Raw genomic sequence first — 19,945 nt, 5'->3', positions numbered from 1 at the left:
CAGTCATTGCTGGCATCCTCAGCTTCATCCACAGTCATTGCTGACATCCCCAGTTTCATCTACAAGTATTACTGACATCCTCAGTTTCGTCTACAAGTACTGCCGACATTCTCAGCTTCATCTACAGTTATTGCTGATGACCTCAAGCTTCCTCCACAGTCATTGCTGTTGTCCTTGGCCTCGTTGACGGATATCCCACTGGTTTTAGCCAGTGATCTGTGACTTTCCTGCATCGCTGATTCTCCATGCATTCTGTTAACTCACCAGTTCTCACGTGACTCCCCATTAGGTGACTACCCAGCTACCCATTGCACTGGTGGTTCCCAGTACTCATAGCTGGTCACCTTCCCTCATAGCGTATACTTCCTGACTGCCACGTCTGGATGAGCAGATCTTTCATTAAGCCAAAATTTCATTTGGAACCGCACTAGTCTTGACAATCTAAACAGAGTATATAAATGACATAGAAAAACCAATATATATGCAGTTGGAAAAAATATAGTTTTAAACTGCTAATGATTGGCGGTGCTCCCAGGAATTTTGTAGATTAGACTACAATTGAAAAAGAGAGACAAGACAAAAAACCCTTGTTTGGGAGCACTCGTTTGTAACAATTTATGTGATGTAAATGGAGTAAATGATGAGAAAAATAAAACTTAACCTTTAATTGTTTCTTGAATAAAAGGAAAAAAGTTATGAGACAATTTGAGGACTCGTGTCTAGTATTCAGAAAAAAACTTGTTTGACCTTTTTAGCAAATGAGGTACAAGTTGCTAGGAGAAGGTGAAAATGTCAGAAGTGATATATTGAATGAATATCTATCAGTGTGTTCTGATGAAGTGAAATAAATGTATCCAGAACAGTCACTGTACATGTCTCAGAATGAAGGTTTCAAAAATAGAAGTGTGATATGGTAGCAAGGTTGAGTCAACTGGAATTGTTCTTATGAGAGGGATAGATGAAGAAGAGGGGGCCCACTGCACCTGGTATTCTCAGGGGGTTTCCCATCTATCTCTTTCTCCACATCCCTTACCACAGGCCCACGGCCATACTACCCTGAATGCGCCCGATCTTGTCCGATCTCGGAAGCTAAGCAGGTATGACCAGCTATGAGTACCGGGAACCACCAGTGCAATGGGTAGCTGGGTAGTCACCTAATGGGGAGTCACGTGAGAACTGGTGAGTTAACAGAATGCATGGAGAATCAGCGAGGCAGGAAAGTCACAGATCCCTGGCTGAAACCAGTGGGCTTCTATTTTTGAAACCTTCATTCTTATCCAGAGAGCTTTGCAGTTTTTTCCTTTCCCTGCGAGCAATAAATGTACATCGTAACAATCCTCCCACTGTTGGATTACAAGGATATCCTGTGCTGAATTTAATACCTAGCTGATGGAGCTTCGGATAAACCAGACCTGATAACACTGCTACCAATGGCAGTACTTGGCTTGCCAGGTAAAGTGCAGCTAGCAGTCGTTCTGCTCTCCTATCGTTCGCCACTAAACTCCAAAGAGCCTCTGTCAGAGAGGGTTCCTAACCTGTATTTTACAATGTGAGTGCCCCTTTATCAGGCACCAGTCACTACTTCAAGCTACGATTTTGACCAAGACTTCAGCTACTCCAAGGGGGTCAATCCGAGTTTATCGCTAGCTGCTTTCGTTCGCAGCGATCAGGCAAAAAAATGGCACTTCTGCGCATGCGGTGCAATGCGCACGCGTCATACTATTATAATGAACAATGTAGTTTCACACAAGGTCTAGCGAAGCATTTCAGTTGCACTGCTGGCCGCAGAGTGATTGTCAGGAAGAGGGCGTTTCTGGGTGTCAACTGACCATTTTCAGGGAGTGTTCTAAAAAAACGCAGGCGTGCCAGGAAAAACACAGGCGTGGCTGGGCGAATGCAGGGCGTGTTCGTGACCTCAAAACAGGAAATGTACAGTCTGAAGTGATCGCAAGTGCTGAGTAGGTCTGGAGCTACTCTGAAACTGCACAAAAAATATTTTGTAGCCGCTCTGAGATCCTTTCGTTTTGCACTTCTGCTAAGCTAACATACACTCCCAGTCGGAGGCGGCATAGCGTTTGCACGGCTGCTAAAAACTGCTAACGAGCGAATTCGGAATGACCCCCAAATGTCTTCACTGCTCCTATCTACAGCGTCTCACTTCCCATGCAACACGGAGGTCTCCCTAACTGTGAATATCAGTCAGGTCCTCTGTACAGATTAATTACACAGGTATTCTTCTAAAGTAGCAATAGATGCTGCGTATGGGGAATTAGTGCTGGGCTGGACCTGGCTGTGCAATCTACTGCTGGTCCTTCCAATACACTGCTATGCTGTCCTGTAGGAGAGGGCTGCTAAGGCTTCACCCTAATTTCTATAATCCCCTGTTAAAATCAGCTGCTGGGTGCCTGTCAAGCAGGAGGCAAGGTCTTGCCGAGATTGGTGTGCCTTCTCACCTTTGATGGACGTGAGGATCCACCCCTGTGCTGCGTCACCACTCCCCCAGGGTAGTCTCCCAGTGTCCTTCAGCTAGGTGTTCTCTGCTCCTGCCCAGCTCCTCCTTGTTCCCGCCTAGCTCCATCTTGTCTCCGCCTCCGGTAATCAGCCGCCTGGAGCTATAGAGATGCTCTGGCCGCAGCGGAGATCACCAGACTCCGTCCCGATCCACCTTTCTCAGGCGCCACTCCAGGTAACCTCACAAGATGGCTCTCGCCGCTCCTCTTCTCCCAACGTCTCTCTCTCTCCGCATGAGCTTTATTCCTGCTGGTCGCATGCCCCTCATTGGAGCCAATGCACAGGTGACGGTTCCCGGACCCCACACGCTGGACGTGCAGCTGCCTCGTCACTGCCACCAATGGTCAGTTTATACAGTATGCATATCAGGCAGCACTCTACCCATTTAAGATAAGGAAAAAAACCTTAATACTTGCTTTTACTGTAGTTTTATATAATTCATTTAAGTGCTTTTTAGTTCAGTTGTGTTTTTATTGTTGTCCCATTTTTTTAAATGTTTCTTTTATGCTCAATTGTACGTTAATAAATACCTTTTATTGTATAGAATTTGCAATTTTACACTTATTGCACTGACACCGTGGTCGCTATATATCCCTCATCCCCCCCTTTTTTTTTATATATATATATATATATATATATATATATATATATATATATATATATATATATAAAAATTATGTTTACACTTTGACAGTCGTTTATGTATTTCCTCTGCCTGCCTCCCTTCTGGGCAGCACGGGGGTCCATATTTGTGGCCACATGGCACAATTGTTGCCTTTGCAGGGTTATCACACTTCCCGCTCATACATTACTGTTACTGTATACTTTATTTAGGAATGATACCTACAGTATGTTAACCCCATTTTAGGGTTGCATTTCCTCTTTTCCTCCCTTCCTTACTCATGGTTACAACAGCATTAAATACAACAGTCACCCTGTTTTTCCCTCTTCAAGTACTTTAACGGCTTTTACCTTGTTTATGATTTTGTATATCTCAAAGGCTGCTGTGCGTGCACTTCTAATACTTTCTAAATTTGGAGTTACCAGTCCAAGTGAGTATGTGCCGAACATCACTGAGTAAATGATCTTGTGAGAAAAAAACAAAACAAAGGGCATTGAATGTCACAGGTGTGTAAAAAACAAATGCAAAAGCAGTGTTAATAAAAAAAAACATATTATTATCATTCCCTATGACGTTCTAACAATGTGCGAAGGCAGGCATGCCGCGAGTGAGCAGTAATTACACAGGCCTGGGCTGTATTAAGGGACCTGTCAGGGTTACCGGTCAGTTGTACAGGAGGAAGAATACCCCATTCTCAGGGACATGACTAGTAGTTGTTATTTGTAATTTTATAGAATGCTGTGGTGATGTCCCAGGATTTGGCCATGCCTCCCCATCACCCAGGGGGTTCATTGTTATCTATGGCTAGGGTGCAGAGTGTGCAGTGCAGGAACAGCCATACGTCCAACTTTTATAACCCTTTCAGGGAGAATTTCAGAGATGGCAACCTTGTACATTTTGTGTGGGGAAGAGTGCCGCAAATGTATTATTGTAACTCCGACCCCCCACTGGTTGAAGCCACGATTACAAATATTTTACAGCGGGAGTGGGGCTATGTGCCATTGAGGCCCTCTCCCTGCTTTTCCAAGCCATGATTCACATCATTTTGCAGTGGGAGGCAGGGTTGCAATGACACAATCCAAAGCAAATCACATCAGTCAACCTTTTGGTCTCCCACTTCACATAGAAAGTAGGCTGCAGAGGGAGACTTTGGCCAACTTTGTCAAAAGAACTGGATAGCCCTGCGTGAGAGCTGGCGAGTATGGGGGTGGTGGTGGTGAGGGGGTCCATGCCAGTCACCCTGCGACCAGCATCTGCAGTCTGCAAGAAGTAGTAGTATTTAATATGCAAAGAACCAGGAGGAGAAAGGAGTTTATTAGAATTGCTGTCAAGACTCCAGTACCATACCGCGTCAACGCAGCTATTAGTCCACCTTGACACTCTCAGAGTTCTCCTCTCCACCAGGACTTCATACTTAATTTTAGAGTAGTGCACCAGACACTTTTCGGGATGTATGTTTTGGTTTTGGATCTGGATCTCCTTTCGTGTTTTGGATCTAGATTGGTTTTGCCAAAACCACCCTTTCGGGTTTTGGTTTTGGATCTGGATTTTTTTTTTTTTTTTTTAAATCAAAACAGCTAAATAACAGAATTTGGAGGTGTTTTTGTTCCTACCGTATTATTAACCTCAATAACATTCATTTCCAGTCACTTTTGTCCACCTCACTGCTCACAATATTGGGGGTAATTCAGACTGCTTCGCTGCAGCAGCAGTCTGAAATACTTTGTGGAGTGCGCACAAGCAAGCAGCTCGACTGCGCGTGCTCACCCCGGGAGCCCAGTGAGATGCTATCAGCATCTCACTGGCTGCACTAGCCTCTACCTGATTGACAGACAGAGGCGGTCACGGGGTGGGACGGTGCATGCCAATGGCATTAGAACGCCATTGGCTGGGTATGGTCCAGGCAATGGTGGCATGCCTGGACCATTTGCGGGGGTGAGCCGGGGGGCTGTGAGACATCACACGCAGAATCCAGAATGCGGTGGTAGGTAGTTAATCACCATGGCACAGGTAGGGAGCTACTCGCCAAGTACAAAAGAATTTCACAGTGGAAGGGGGGACAGGGCCTGACGTGAGGCAGACTATCCCTGTGCTGGGCATCCCCCCATGTCAGAATAAATGATCGGAGATGTTTAGCACATCTACAATCAACTCTGAATTTCCCCCCCATTGTTCAGGCCAAAGCCTGGCTGGCTAAACTAAGCAACAGAGCAGCGGCACAAACACACGGCAGTTATTTCTGTTTAAAAATGTTTTACAAATTAGTACTTTATTAGCAATAACCAATCAAAGCAACTCACAAGTACTATTAATAGATAACAACCCAACACAGGTATTTCCTGAGTAAAACCCGAAACCATATGTAACATAGCAACAACAGACATTGATGCCCCCTACACAAGTGCACCTGCCCCCAGCACATGCCTATTCTCAGTGCCCAGTCTGTACTGTACCTCTCTCCTGGGGGCCCTGGGTCACTGATAACTGAAACTTTGTGCCCTTATAAAGCCCAAATCAATCAGCCATTTTGTTCCCAAAATCTTACCAATCACAAAAAACAGCATTCTGTACCTGAATAGTACAGTGAGGAATACTTTGGGACACACAGTTAAATATTGACCAGTGTCAAAGTCGAAAAATATCGTGATCCACAATGCCTTGTACTAAGCCCATGCACATGCCCGCTGCGTGTACACACGCTCTCCCGTGCATGCGCATATTCGCCGTTGCGTGACAGCGCTTCCACGGTCGTGTGCTTTGGCGCGTGGTATGCACATTTACGGTAGGGTTTGTGAGCGTCTAGTGGGCGACTCGATTGTAACATAGTTAATCAAAATAGCACATTTTATAGATAATATTCCCCTTAACAATGTCAGTAAGTTTGTTTAGTTTTTGGACAGAGGGATTCCTCTTTGCATGATACGAAGGGTCAGATAGGGGTTGAATAGTGATGTTTAGTATCCAACTGTAGAGTATTTTTATAGGGACATTTCAGTGTTGGTTAGGAAGAGATCGGTCGCTCCAGCGTATAGTTATATGTAAAAGTAGTTTATGGACTTTAAATGTATTTGCTGTTTTATTACACATGCGGTGGGAGTCCTGAGGATGCCTCCCACCTGAGCAGTTGGAGAGAGACACATCCCCCCCGTACGAACCCACCTATGACCTTTTGTTATAATGCAGAGACAAATTCCTGTGTCCAATGAACAATGAGATTGTAGGGACCATTGTATTGTGAATGTAGGCTGTAAATATAAGGATCACCATTGCTGGGCCAGCTCACTCTCTCTACAAAGGTATTCATCATTGATTAACTGAGGGCTGGTTTCCAGGACTGCGCTTGTGATTCATTCCCACGTGTGTAAGTTCTCTGTGGCCATTTTGTTATCCTCATATGTTTGCCATTTATTCTTTTTCTGTTAGTATTTGTGATAATCTTGCTATCGTATTGTGACAGGACGATACCGTACGGAAGCACTCGCAGCTTCCGCGTCCCGTTGACTGCGCACAGAATGGAAGGTCAAGCCGCACGAGGCCTGACCACATAGGGGATTCCCGCTTACCGTCAGTAACCGCCTGTTACTGACTCCACCCACTGCGCTGTGGGCAGGTTCTCGCTGCCACCACCAAACTCCTAACCTGCCGTGGCGTTTGGAACCACGGTTCTGCTCTGTATGTGCCGACGCACTGCTTTACCACACCTGTGTGGTGTCGACGAATCCCCACTAGCCACTTGCTAGGCCTCTACCGGTAGCTGGCGGAAGGCGGAGCTTGGAGACGTCAGGTGCTTCCCTGGACAGCCGGAGGACGGGGCTAGGTTTGGCCTAACCCTGTTGGTCACAAGATGAAGCAGTCTTCTTGAGGCAAAGGTGTTTATTGCTCAAATAACCTTTAAAAAGGCTCCTCCCTATTGCTAGGGGCAACAGCATACAATTAAGATCTTTTCAGCAGAAGAAGATGTTACAATACACAATCCTATGGGCCAACTGCCCTTCTTTTATCCCTCTCCAAGACCCCTTACCACAGGGGGTAAGCCCGCCCTGTGGTGTACAACCAATCAATGTTTACCCATGAGCTGTGCATGCTCTGGACTCATGCACACCTAACATTGTCCCCAATGGACAGTGGGGAGTGGTCGGTCTCCTTTGTCTCTCCCATCTGGGATAGTAGGATACTCCCACGGTGCCGTTCAGTCTGGCTGGGGGGAAGTTTTCCCTCCTAAATCTGACTTCCAGAAACCTGCCCGGGACCCCTCTCACTGCCTGCAGCCTGGATTTGGGCTCCAGAGCTGGGCAGCCTGGCTCCCCGGTCCAGGTTTCCTGGCCACTACGGCTGATCTCCATGGAGCTCCAAGAAACCACTCAGCTTGTTTCATAGCTAAGCTGCTCCTCTCTCTCCCTGTGCCCATTGGAACTGTGAGGCTGGATGGGAAAGCATTCCGTTTTTAGGGAAAAGGTCTGGGAGAATCCATCAGCCTGCACAGCCATGGATTCCCCCCTCCTGGGACACACAATCAAGTAAGTGCAATTTATCTTTAAATACATTACATTTTAAATCACACTGTACATTTCCCTGTAACTATACACTGAGCCTGTGCCCTGCACAGACTCTACATACTCAGGCACTGCAGTGCCTTCCCTAGCCCTGCAGCCTGGCTGCTAGGGCTCTCTGTGTGCTGGAGGTATGGGGCTGGCTTCCCCCACCCTCCAGCCTGTCTGCCTGCCACTGGGGTCCAGGGAGCTGGCTCTCCCTGTCCCCCCAGTGTGGCACTACCTTTGTGGCCTCGCCGCACGCAGCGGCGCACCCCCCTGTACCTAAGCCCGGCGGCCCGGGACACTGGTCCCGGCCGCCGTGACTCTGGCTTGTTTCAGCGCTGAGGCGCCGGGAGCGTAGCTCCCGGACCCCAGCGCTCACCATCCTGCTGGGCAGCCTAATGTCCCCCACACCGCTAGAGAGCCAGCTAGCCCGGTCCCCCATGCGCGGCGCTGACTGGTGGCCTCGCCGCACAGGAAGCCGGCTAACTCGGTCCTCGTGTGCGGCGCACCCCCCTTGCTGCCCGGCAGCCCGCCTCCAGTGTGCTGAGGCGCCGGGAGCGGAGCTCCCGTCCCCAGCACAGGCAGACCCAGAGCGCGCTGCAGCGGGAGCTGAGCTCCCAGCCGCAGCGGCTCACCCTTCTTCCCCCCCCCGGCGCACACACAGCTCAGTGCGCCGGGGGGCTGTGCTCACCGCTGCCGGGAGCGGAGCTCCCGGACTCCGGCGGTGCCCATCTGAAGGCTGCAGCGGGAGCTGATCTCCGGCATGCAGCAGTCCCCGTCTCTCCCGGCGCGCACACTCCAGTGCGCCCGGGGGTGCACCGACCGCCGCCGGGAGCGGAGCTCCCGGACTCCGGCGGCCAGCGGCTGCCCTCTCCCCCAGCGCGCACACTCTGCTGAGCGCGCCGGGGGCTGCCCTCACTGCCGTGGTCTCCGGAGGGGTCCGGGACCACGGCACAGTTTAAAAAAATACAATTTTTTACATTAATAAAACACGGCGCCTAGCGCCCACAATACAATTCAAATTTGGCGCCAAGCGCCCCTTTGTCTTTGCAAATGGCGCCGGGCACTAGGGATTAACCCCTTCAGTGCCAGGGCGGCCATTTGCCTCGTGGCTGGGGCTCTCCGGCCACACTCCTCCCCCCCCATTCAAGCGGGTCAACCAGGGACCCATGTCCCAACGATTTGGGTCCTGGTCCCGCAGTCCGTTGGGGTGAAGGGGACGCTACCTGGGGGGTGTAGGCTCTGGCCTAGACAGTTCATCCATAGTGTAGTGGGCCTCTCTTCGTGGGTGCACAATGTTCAAATAGTCCAGCTGAAGTCCAAGTTCAAGGCTCCACCACAAAAGTCTGTCCAATTCCCCCAAGGTCGGTTGCAGCCACCTAACAGGTAGGTGGTAAGTCACCACGGTGGGGGGCCGGTTACAAACAAGTGCCACCCACGGTGTCCCAACTGTGGCATACCCCACCTCCCACAATAGCAGTATACTGCTCAACCAGGCCACAGGGTGCTCCTGCCCATATGGCTCTTTCTGGCTCGGTACTGCTCCCAGTCCGTGCAGTGGCGCAATAGTTCGTAACACACAGTCCTGGTCAAGAATGTGCGCCATCAGCACTGGAGCGGGTACCCGAGCCTCCTTCAATGACTGGAATGCCAACTCGCAAGCGGGTGCAAAGTCCACTGACTTGGGAATGCCCTTCCAAGCCATCTCTGTCAAGGGGTTCACTACAGGACTAAAGTCAATGACAACATGTCCGTAGGGCCTTACAGGTTCTAAGGTCAGTACCGGTCTGGGTGATGTGGGTCGGGGACAGCCTCTGGTTGCCTCCACCCCCTCTGGCTTGGGCCTACCCCTGTCTCCTCCCACATGGTGCCCCAGGCACTGCACCTCCGTCATACCTATCTGGCAACTGTCTGCCCTAACTGTCAGACCTGCCCTCCAATCCTCCTCCGTCGACCTATGACTCGGGAACCCTACCCTGTCACCTAGGCCTACTCTTCCCTCCTCGTCCGTTACCTGTGCCACAGTGATGGCGGCCAGACCACCAGCCTCTGGATCCTGTGTGGCATCCACTGCAGGGAGGCTACGTGTCTTCCCCGATCTAATGTGCACAGGCAGGGGACCTGCTATGTCCACAGCAACTTGCTGCGAGGGTTCTCCTATGGGCAGAGGCCCAGAGACAACACAAACGCTGGAGTGCCCCGGCTGCCAACGCATGGCACCAGCCTTACATGTGGTCTGGGCATCATGCGACATTCCAGACCAGGGTAAGCTCTGTGTCGGGCACTTCAGGGTACGGTCTGTCTCCGGGTTACTGTCCAAAGGGGTTTCGCTGGCAACCGACACCGGTTGCACAGGAACGTACCCTGAGGGGACCAGTTGGACACATTCCCTATCAGGTCTATCCCCTCCCACTTCCCTGGCTACCCTGTACCTTAACCCTTCCCGCCAGGTCAACCTCCCCGCCCCAACCCTGTCAAGGCCGCTGCCAGAGTGGCGCCTCATGCCTTTCGGGGATGGGTCAGAGAGTTGAGCCTCCCTAAACTCCTGCCTGTGGCCCTCAATCTCTCCTAAATTGGGACACTCTACAGGGGGATCTAGGTGGGGACTACTAGGGTCAGTCTGGTAGGGGTCAGTCATGAAAAAGTCAATGTGGTTTCTCATACTCACCGCCGGAGTTGGCAAACCACTTGGGTCAGGAACATCATTGGGCACCCCCACAGGATCAAACGAGCTGGAACCGACATCCTCTGCGTTGCTAGGGGACGTGGGCATACCAGAGGCAAAAGGCATGCGGGGTCGATGTGCTGATCTAGCCGCTGTAATCTTTTCCTCTGGGCTGGTTGATGCTGTGGTTGGCTGTGCTGGCAGTTGTCTAGCAGCTGTAGTCTTTTCCTCTGGGCTGGGCTGTGCTGGAGCAGCTGATGTCAACAGTGGTTTTGGAACTTGACTCCGGGGAATGGCGCCAACAAACATAGTGACGATCCCACCACCCAGATCATTTCCTAGGACCACATCAGTTGGGAGACCATCCATGACGGCAACTTCTCGCAACTCTGGTCCAGCTCCCCAGTCCAGGTAGACTCTTGCCATGGGAACCGCTTTTTCTGTTCCTTCTGCCAGGGTGACCGTGGCAGTGCGACCCTGCAATACTGCAGCAGGATCTATGAGGTGGGGGCTCACCACAGTGATTGAGGCCCCAGAGTCTCTTAGGCCTTCTCCCTGCAGGGGTCCCACGTGGACTGGCTGCAGGTGCCTCCACATGTTGTGTAGGGGCTGTTTGGCCATGCAGGTGACTCTCTCCGCAGAGTGCACCTGTCTCTCGCCACACTCCATCGGACTGACTGGAGGGGGAACAGTCTCTGTAGGCTCATCTCCTCTCGTCAAACAAGCGATCCGGGCTCCAGCACTCGGATTTGGGGCACGAGTCTGGGGTGCTTGGGATGCAGGACAGTTCATCCTCAGATGTCCGATTTTCCCACAGCCGTAGCACTTCTTCTCCAGTCGTGGCACCGATGATCTCTGATCAGTTGCAGGGACGCTGCGGTGCGGTTGCTGGCTAAGAGCACCCGGGTTGGAAGATGCTTGTCTTTGGGGGTGATGAGCTGAAGAGGGTGGTCCCCTTGGTGGTACAGTCTGTTGGAGCTGGCTGCTCGCTGGGCGCTTCTGGCCCCGTGGCCGAATTGCCACATATTTGTCGGCTAGTTGGGCAGCCATTTTTAAGCTGGGTGGCTCCCGATCTAGCACCCACTCCTTCACTTCTTGGGCGCACCTGCGGTAGAACTGCTCCCTGCAGATCAGGTCGATCAGTGCGTCCCATGTAGTGGTTTCTGAATCCTTCACCCACTTCACCACGTACTGCCGCAGCTGGGTGGCGAACTGCTCATGGGTGCTGCTAGGAATCTTGGGCAAGTCTCTGAACTTCTTCCTGTAAGACTCTGGAGTGATGAAGAATCGCTGGAGGAGGGCCTTCGCGACTTCGTCGTAGTTCCCACAGTCCTCCGTCGCCACTCCTCGATAGGCCTCCAAGGCCTCTCCATGCAGAGTGGGCACAAGGTGTCTCACCCACTCTGACTTGGGTAGATCGTGTAGTTTGCAAGTCCTTTCAAAAACTTGTAAATGTCCATCAATGTCCCCATCACTGTCTGCAAACTTGGCAAACTGAATACGTCCCGATCTGTGTACAACAGCTGACAACGGCTCCCGGGGTACCACGGCCTGTGGTGCCCGCTCATCACGCCACATCTGGATGATGATCAAGCGCTCTTGCTCCGTTGCCCTTTCCCCCAATTCCGCTAGCCGATCTGCTAGGCTATCCGTACTGCCCCCGCTGGGACGTTGGGATCCTGGCCCTGCTAGGGATTGCTGGGAAACATTGCTGCTGTGAGAGAGGGCGGGGCTTGTGGTTCTCACCGGTTCCTTACGAAGGTCCACTGGTGGGCCGTCCTCTGCGATGCTGACACCGTCAGTGCTTTCCACCTCCGCCCGATGAGACTCCTCCACGCTCCTGAGCGCCGACTTCATGACGCTTCTGGACGCGTTGGAAGGGATATCCACACCCTTCCCCTGGCATACGATCTCCAGATCCTCCTTGGACATTCCGCTGAATTCCGCCATCTTGTGCGTTCTCCTGCGCTGCAGTTACTCCTCTCCTGAGTAACTCGGCTTCTCCGCCTGGGATTATCCCACTGCTGCCACCAATTTCTGTGACAGGACGATACCGTACGGAAGCACTCGCAGCTTCCGCGTCCCGTTGACTGCGCACAGAATGGAAGGTCAAGCCGCACGAGGCCTGACCACATAGGGGATTCCCGCTTACCGTCAGTAACCGCCTGTTACTGACTCCACCCACTGCGCTGTGGGCGGGTTCTCGCTGCCACCACCAAACTCCTAACCTGCCGTGGCGTTTGGAACCACGGTTCTGCTCTGTATGTGCCGACGCACTGCTTTACCACACCTGTGTGGTGTCGACGAATCCCCACTAGCCACTTGCTAGGCCTCTACCGGTAGCTGGCGGAAGGCGGAGCTTGGAGACGTCAGGTGCTTCCCTGGACAGCCGGAGGACGGGGCTAGGTTTGGCCTAACCCTGTTGGTCACAAGATGAAGCAGTCTTCTTGAGGCAAAGGTGTTTATTGCTCAAATAACCTTTAAAAAGGCTCCTCCCTATTGCTAGGGGCAACAGCATACAATTAAGATCTTTTCAGCAGAAGAAGATGTTACAATACACAATCCTATGGGCCAACTGCCGTTCTTTTATCCCTCTCCAAGACCCCTTACCACAGGGGGTAAGCCCGCCCTGTGGTGTACAACCAATCAATGTTTACCCATGAGCTGTGCATGCTCTGGACTCATGCACACCTAACATTGTCCCCAATGGACAGTGGGGAGTGGTCGGTCTCCTTTGTCTCTCCCATCTGGGATAGTAGGATACTCCCACGGTGCCGTTCAGTCTGGCTGGGGGGAAGTTTTCCCTCCTAAATCTGACTTCCAGAAACCTGCCCGGGACCCCTCTCACTGCCTGCAGCCTGGATTTGGGCTCCAGAGCTGGGCAGCCTGGCTCCCCGGTCCAGGTTTCCTGGCCACTACGGCTGATCTCCATGGAGCTCCAAGAAACCACTCAGCTTGTTTCATAGCTAAACTGCTCCTCTCTCTCCCTGTGCCCATTGGAACTGTGAGGCTGGATGGGAAAGCATTCCGTTTTTAGGGAAAAGGTCTGGGAGAATCCATCAGCCTGCACAGCCATGGATTCCCCCCTCCTGGGACACACAATCAAGTAAGTGCAATTTATCTTTAAATACATTACATTTTAAATCACACTGTACATTTCCCTGTAACTATACACTGAGCCTGTGCCCTGCACAGACTCTACATACTCAGGCACTGCAGTGCCTTCCCTAGCCCTGCAGCCTGGCTGCTAGGGCTCTCTGTGTGCTGGAGGTATGGGGCTGGCTTCCCCCACCCTCCAGCCTGTCTGCCTGCCACTGGGGTCCAGGGAGCTGGCTCTCCCTGTCCCCCCAGTGTGGCACTACCTTTGTGGCCTCGCCGCACGCAGCGGCGCACCCCCCTGTACCTAAGCCCGGCGGCCCGGGACACTGGTCCCGGCCGCCGTGACTCTGGCTTGTTTCAGCGCTGAGGCGCCGGGAGCGTAGCTCCCGGACCCCAGCGCTCACCATCCTGCTGGGCAGCCTAATGTCCCCCACACCGCTAGGGAGCCGGCTAGCCCGGTCCCCCATGCGCGGCGCTGACTGGTGGCCTCGCCGCACAGGAAGCCGGCTAACTCGGTCCTCGTGTGCGGCGCACCCCCCTTGCTGCCCGGCAGCCCGGGACGTCCGTCCCGGCTGCCGCGGCTGGCCGCCTCCAGTGTGCTGAGGCGCCGGGAGCGGAGCTCCCGTCCCCAGCACAGGCAGACCCAGAGCGCGCTGCAGCGGGACCTGAGCTCCCAGCCGCAGCGGCTCACCCTTCTTCCCCCCCCCGGCGCACACACAGCTCAGTGCGCCGGGGGGCTGTGCTCACCGCTGCCGGGAGCGGAGCTCCCGGACTCCGGCGGTGCCCATCTGAAGGCTGCAGCGGGAGCTGATCTCCGGCATGCAGCAGTCCCCGTCTCTCCCGGCGCGCACACTCCAGTGTGCCCGGGGGTGCACCGACCGCCGCCGGGAGCGGAGCTCCCGGACTCCGGCGGCCAGCGGTTGCCCTCTCCCCCGGCGCGCACACTCTGCTGAGCGCGCCGGGGGCTGCCCTCACTGCCGTGGTCTCCGGAGGGGTCCGGGACCACGGCACAGTTTAAAAAAATACAATTTTTTACATTAATAAAACACGGCGCCTAGCGCCCACAATACAATTCAAATTTGGCGCCAAGCGCCCCTTTGTCTTTGCAAATGGCGCCGGGCACTAGGGATTAACCCCTTCAGTGCCAGGGCGGCCATTTGCCTCGTGGCTGGGGTTCTCCGGCCACACGTATATTTTATGTCTAGTTATTCTGCTTAGATATTAATGTCAGGTCTGTAGTGTATAAGCTTTATTGTTATTTTATTTTTGTACTAAACGTATCCCCTAAGAAGGTGTTGGAACCTTATCAGGTATTGTGGGTTTCACTATTTATAACAAAGGGTATTCTAAGTGTCTCAATCGCACAAGCAGCTTTCATATTATCAAGGTCAATAAGCGTTATATCATTGTAGTATTACAGTACTAAGGTTTACAGTACAGGTTGAGTATCCCATATCCAAATATTCCTAAATACGGAATATTCCGAAATACGGAATTTTTTGAGTGAGAGTGAGATAGTGAAACCTTTGTTTTCTGATGGCTCATTGTACACAAACTTTATTTAATACACAAAGTTATTACAAATATTGTATTTAATGACCTTCAGGCTGTGTGTAAAAGGTGTATATCAAACATATATGATTTGTGTGAATGTACACACACTTTGTTTAATGCACAAAGTTGTTAAGAATATTGTCTAAAATGATATTCAGGCTGTGTGTATAAGGTATATATGAAACATAAATGCATTCTGTGCTTAGACTTGGGTCCTATCACCATGATATCTTATTATGGTATGCAATTATTCCGAAATACGGAATAATCTGATATCCAAAATACGTCTGGTCCCAAGCATTTTGGATATGGGATACTCAACCTGTATAAGCATACCCTTACAGTGTGTTGTTAACAAGGTTTACTGTGTGTCATTCAGTAAGCGTCTGCGCCGCTCGTGTCCCTCTCTCGGGCACGGCGTCTGCTACGCTAGGTGCGTACCATTACGGTAGTCCGTACGCCAATAGCGTACTTAGTCCATAATAAGTATATAGCTAATGTTCAAAGGTAAATATTTAACTTTATCACCAGGTTACAGTGCTGGTCGAATACAGTCCGGGTCAAACACAGTGCGGGTTAGAGTGCAGGTTGGATAGAAAGTGGGTCAGATACAGTGCAGGTGGGTAAAGGGCAGGTTGGATACAGTGTAGGTAGAATTTATTGCGGGTTGTATATAGTGCATGCAGTGCGGGTCGGATACAGTGTGGTTCGGATACAGTGAAGGTTACAGTGCGGGCTAGATACAGTGTAGGTCGGAGTGCAGTTAGGATTTAGTGCGCGTTGGTTACAGTGCAAGATTGGATACAGTGCAAAGATACAGTGTAAGTCGGATACAATGAGGGATACAGTTCATGTCAGAGTGCGGGTTGAATGCAGTGTGGGTTAGATACTGTGTAGGCTACAGTGCAGGTTGGATACAGTGCGTGTCACATACAGCAAGGGTTGGCTACAGTGCAAGGTCAGATACAGTGCACATCAGATACAGTGTGAGCAGGCCCGGCGCTACCCGCTCAGTGAAGGGATGCAGTGCAGGGAGGCGCTGGGACGGAGAGGCGCTCACCCTGCTCTGCATTCCTTCCCTGCTGCGCCGTCCTATCCCCCCTGCTGCTGCTGCTGTGCCTGTCACTGCATGACAGACACTGGCTGTGGAACCTGCAGCATGAAAATCCTCCTCCCTCCCCTCCCCTCACCTGTGTGACAGGACCGCGCTGTGCACGGGACAGAAGGGGGCGGAGCTAAGTGGGATGGGATGGGGCGTGGCTAAACGGGACATAGGGGGTGGAGCTACACAGACCAGGCTGCTGTAGTGTAGGGAGACTGGCTTAGGTAAGTGAAGTGTGAGAGGGAAATGTGTGTGTGTGTATTGTGTCTGTGTGTGTGTGTGTGTGTGGTATAATTAAATCGATACTAACAGTGTGTTAAAGACAAGGCGCTTGTAACAATGTATAATTTTGTTTTGCAACAAATAAATGTTGCAATACTGTAGTGCAATACCTGTAAAAAAAGGATTAGTAAATGTTTACAGCCCCTTTTGTGTTTATTTTCGGTCCTGCCGGATTTCTGTGCAGCCGGCTCCTTGTCCCGCTAAAGTCTCTGTGCGGGATGGTTGTAACCCTATCTTTCCCTATACTACCCACCTTGTACTCAGCAGTGGTGGGACGGGATCTTGACTCCATCCGGTAAAGTGCTTCTTCTCCGTAACCGCTGCTTGTTTCAGCCCCGTCTCCTGTGTGCCGTGCTGTGCTGCTGCGGCCGCTCGGGATCCCGGCTTGTAAGGCGGACGGGAGGATGTTTTTTCTTCTGTGCGCTCTGTGTAGCTAAGAGTGCACGGACCGTAGATTGCTTCCAATGCGTTTCGGGCTGCACTCCCTTTATCGAGGATGTCACTGGTTTAGCCTATCTTATTATTTATATAAAAAAACTTTATTGAACAATTGTTAAAAACGGGGGAGTCCCTCTCCGGAAATTATGTAAAAAAAAAGGCGGTTTGCACATGGCCCAGTTAGAAATTATCAGGTATTGCAATTGAAAAAATTTAATAAAGGTGTATATATTAAAATAAAAAATGTGTATATATAATAAAAAAACATATTTTAAAACGGAATTGTGTAGCTTTCAATTTTTCTATATAAAAAAGGAAAAGAAAAAAATATTTTCATCAAGAACCATTTTTTATTGTAAATATATATATATATATATATATATTTACAATAAAAAATGGTTCTTGATGAAAATAATTTATATATATATATATATATAATAAAAGTATATATTTTTTAGGATTTAAAAAAAAAACATTAAGTTCTATATCCACATTGAGTCCAGACGTTACATTTTAAAATATTTTTTTTATTATATATACATTTTTTATTTTAATATATACACCTTTATTAAATTTTTTCAAGTGCAATACATTTTTTCAAGTGCAATACCTGATAATTTCTAACTGGGCCATGTGCAAACCGCCTTTTTTTTACATCATTTCCGGGGAGGGACTCCCCCGTTTTTAACAATTGTTCAATAAAGTTTTTTTATATAAATAATAAGATAGGCTAAACCAGTGACATCCTCGATAAAGGGCGTGCAGCCCGAAACGCGTTGGAAGCAATCTACGGTCCGTGCACTCTTAGCTACACAGAGCGCACAGAAGAAAAAACATCCTCCCTTCCGCCTTACAAGCCGGGATCCCGAGTGGCCGCAGCAGCACAGCACGGCACACAGGAGACGGGGCTGAAACAGCAGCGGTTACGGAGAAGAAGCACTTCTCCGCCTGGAGTAAAGATCCCGTCCCACCACTGCTGAGTACAAGGTGGGTAGTATAGGGAAAGATAGGGTTACAACCATCCCACACAGAGACTTTAGCGGGACAAGGAGCCGGCAGCACAGAAATCCGGCAGGACCGAAAATAAACACAAAAGGGGCTGTAAACATTTACTAATCCTTTTTTTACAGGTATTGCACTACAGTATTGCAACATTTATTTGTTGCAAAACAAAATTATACATTGTTACAAGCGCCTTGTCTTTAACACACTGTTAGTATCGATTTAATTATTCCTTTTATTCAAGGCAGCTCAAGCACCCAAAGCCCGGCAGCAGCGCGGTATTTCTTCTTTTTAAATGTGTGTGTGGTATGTATGTGTGCGTTTATGTGTGCTTTAAGGATGCTACTACAACAGGGGGGGCATTATGTGTAACGACGCTACTAATGGGGGCCAGTGCGTGTAATGATGCTACTACTGGGGGGGTCATTACGTATAAGGACGATACTACTACTTGGGGGCATTATGTATAAGACGCTACTATTACTGGGGGGGGCATTACGTATAACAATACTACTACTGGGGGAGGGCATTACGTATAAGGACGCTTCTACTACTGCGGGTGCACTACGTATAAGGACGCTACTACTACTGGGGCGGAATTATGCATATGAACGCTTCTACTACTGGGGGTGCACCACGTATAAGGACGCTTCTACAACAGGAGGGGGCATTACGTATAAGGACGCTACTACTACTAGGGGGAATTACGTATAAGGACGCTTCTACTACTGGGGGGGGCATTATGTATAAGGATGCTACTACTACTGGGGGGGCATTATGCATAAGGATGCTACTACTACTGGGGGGCATTATGCATAAGGATGCTACTAATATTGGGGGGCATTATGCATAAGGATGCTACTACTACTGGAGGGGCACTATGTATAAGGACGCTACTACTACTGGGGGGCATTATGTATAAGGACGCTACTACTACGGGTGGGGCATTACGTATAAGATGAATAAGATTGTGCTACATTGTGGCGTAATTTTGAATGGGGGTACTATTGTGTGGCTATGCCCCTTACTTGTGAGACCACACCCCTTTTGCCAGTGCGCGCCAAAGGAATATGGGAGGGCGCAAATGTATAGTTTGCAGGGGGGCGCCGAACACCCTAGCACCGGCCCTGAGTGTGAGATACAGTGCAGGTCAGATACAGTACAGGTCGCATACACTGTGAGTTGTATATATTGTGGGTCAAATATAGCATGGGCCGGTAAAAGTGCAGGTTACAGTGCGGGTCAACTACAGTGTGGGTTGGATACAGCACAGGTCGGATACAGTGTGGGTTGGATATAGTGCAAGTCAAATACAGTGTGGGTTGGAATATAGGGGCAAATTCAGAAAGGATTGAAAAAACTACAAATTAGCAAAAATTGCAAGCAAATGCAAAATTGCGAAAGCATGTCCAAACGGAAAAACTGCAACACTAATTTAATTTAACAAAACAAAGGTGGCCTTGTGAAATGTGCAAATATTGTGAAAACCATCCTAATAACAATTTTTGCATAAATATTACAAATGTCCGCAATTTTTGCGTACGTGGGGGGTAATTCCAAGTTGATTGCAGCAGGATTTTTGATAGCAACTGGGCAAAACCATGTGCACTGCAGGGGAGGCAGATTTAACATGTGCAGAAAGAGTTAGATTTGGGTGGGTTATTTTATTTCTGTGCAGGGTAAATACTGGCTGCTTTATTTTTACACTGCAAAATAGATAGCAGATTGAACACACCACACCCAAATCTATCTCTCTCTGCACATGTTATATCTGCCTCCCCTGCAGTACACATGGGTGGTCATTCCGAGTTGTTCGCTCAGTAATTTTCTTCGCATCGCAGCGATTTTCCGCTTATTGCGCATGCACAATGTTCGCACTGCGACTGCGCCAAGTAAATTTGCTATGCAGTTAGGAATTTTACTCACGTTTTTTTCTTCGTTCTGGTGATTGTAATGTGATAGACAGGAAGTGGGTGTTTCTGGGCGGAAACTGGCCGTTTCATGGGCGTGTGGGAAAAAAACGCTACAGTTTCTGGGAAAAACGCGGGAGTGGCTGGAGAAACGGAGGAGTGTCTGGGCGAACGCTGGGTGTGTTTGTGACGTCAAACCAGGAACGATTGAAGGAACTGCAACAC

At 50.2% G+C, this 19,945-nt stretch overlaps 1 protein-coding gene across 1 annotated transcript in view; it reads right to left on the bottom strand.

Annotated features, from left to right (window-relative positions):
* LOC134927385 (ATP-dependent translocase ABCB1-like) overlaps positions 1-19,945 on the bottom strand; it is a 943,310-nt gene that overhangs the window by 741,792 nt on the left and 181,573 nt on the right. The window contains exon 6 of the mRNA XM_063921755.1: positions 3,484-3,597. Coding sequence (XP_063777825.1) covers positions 3,484-3,597 — 114 coding nt within the window. The remainder of the gene's footprint in view (positions 1-3,483; positions 3,598-19,945) is intronic.

This window comes from Pseudophryne corroboree, chromosome 5 (genome assembly GCF_028390025.1).
Source record: "Pseudophryne corroboree isolate aPseCor3 chromosome 5, aPseCor3.hap2, whole genome shotgun sequence".
Taxonomy (NCBI): domain Eukaryota; kingdom Metazoa; phylum Chordata; class Amphibia; order Anura; family Myobatrachidae; genus Pseudophryne; species Pseudophryne corroboree.
Note: the sequence above shows the minus strand (reverse complement) of the source record. Positions and strands in the feature narration are given on the sequence as shown.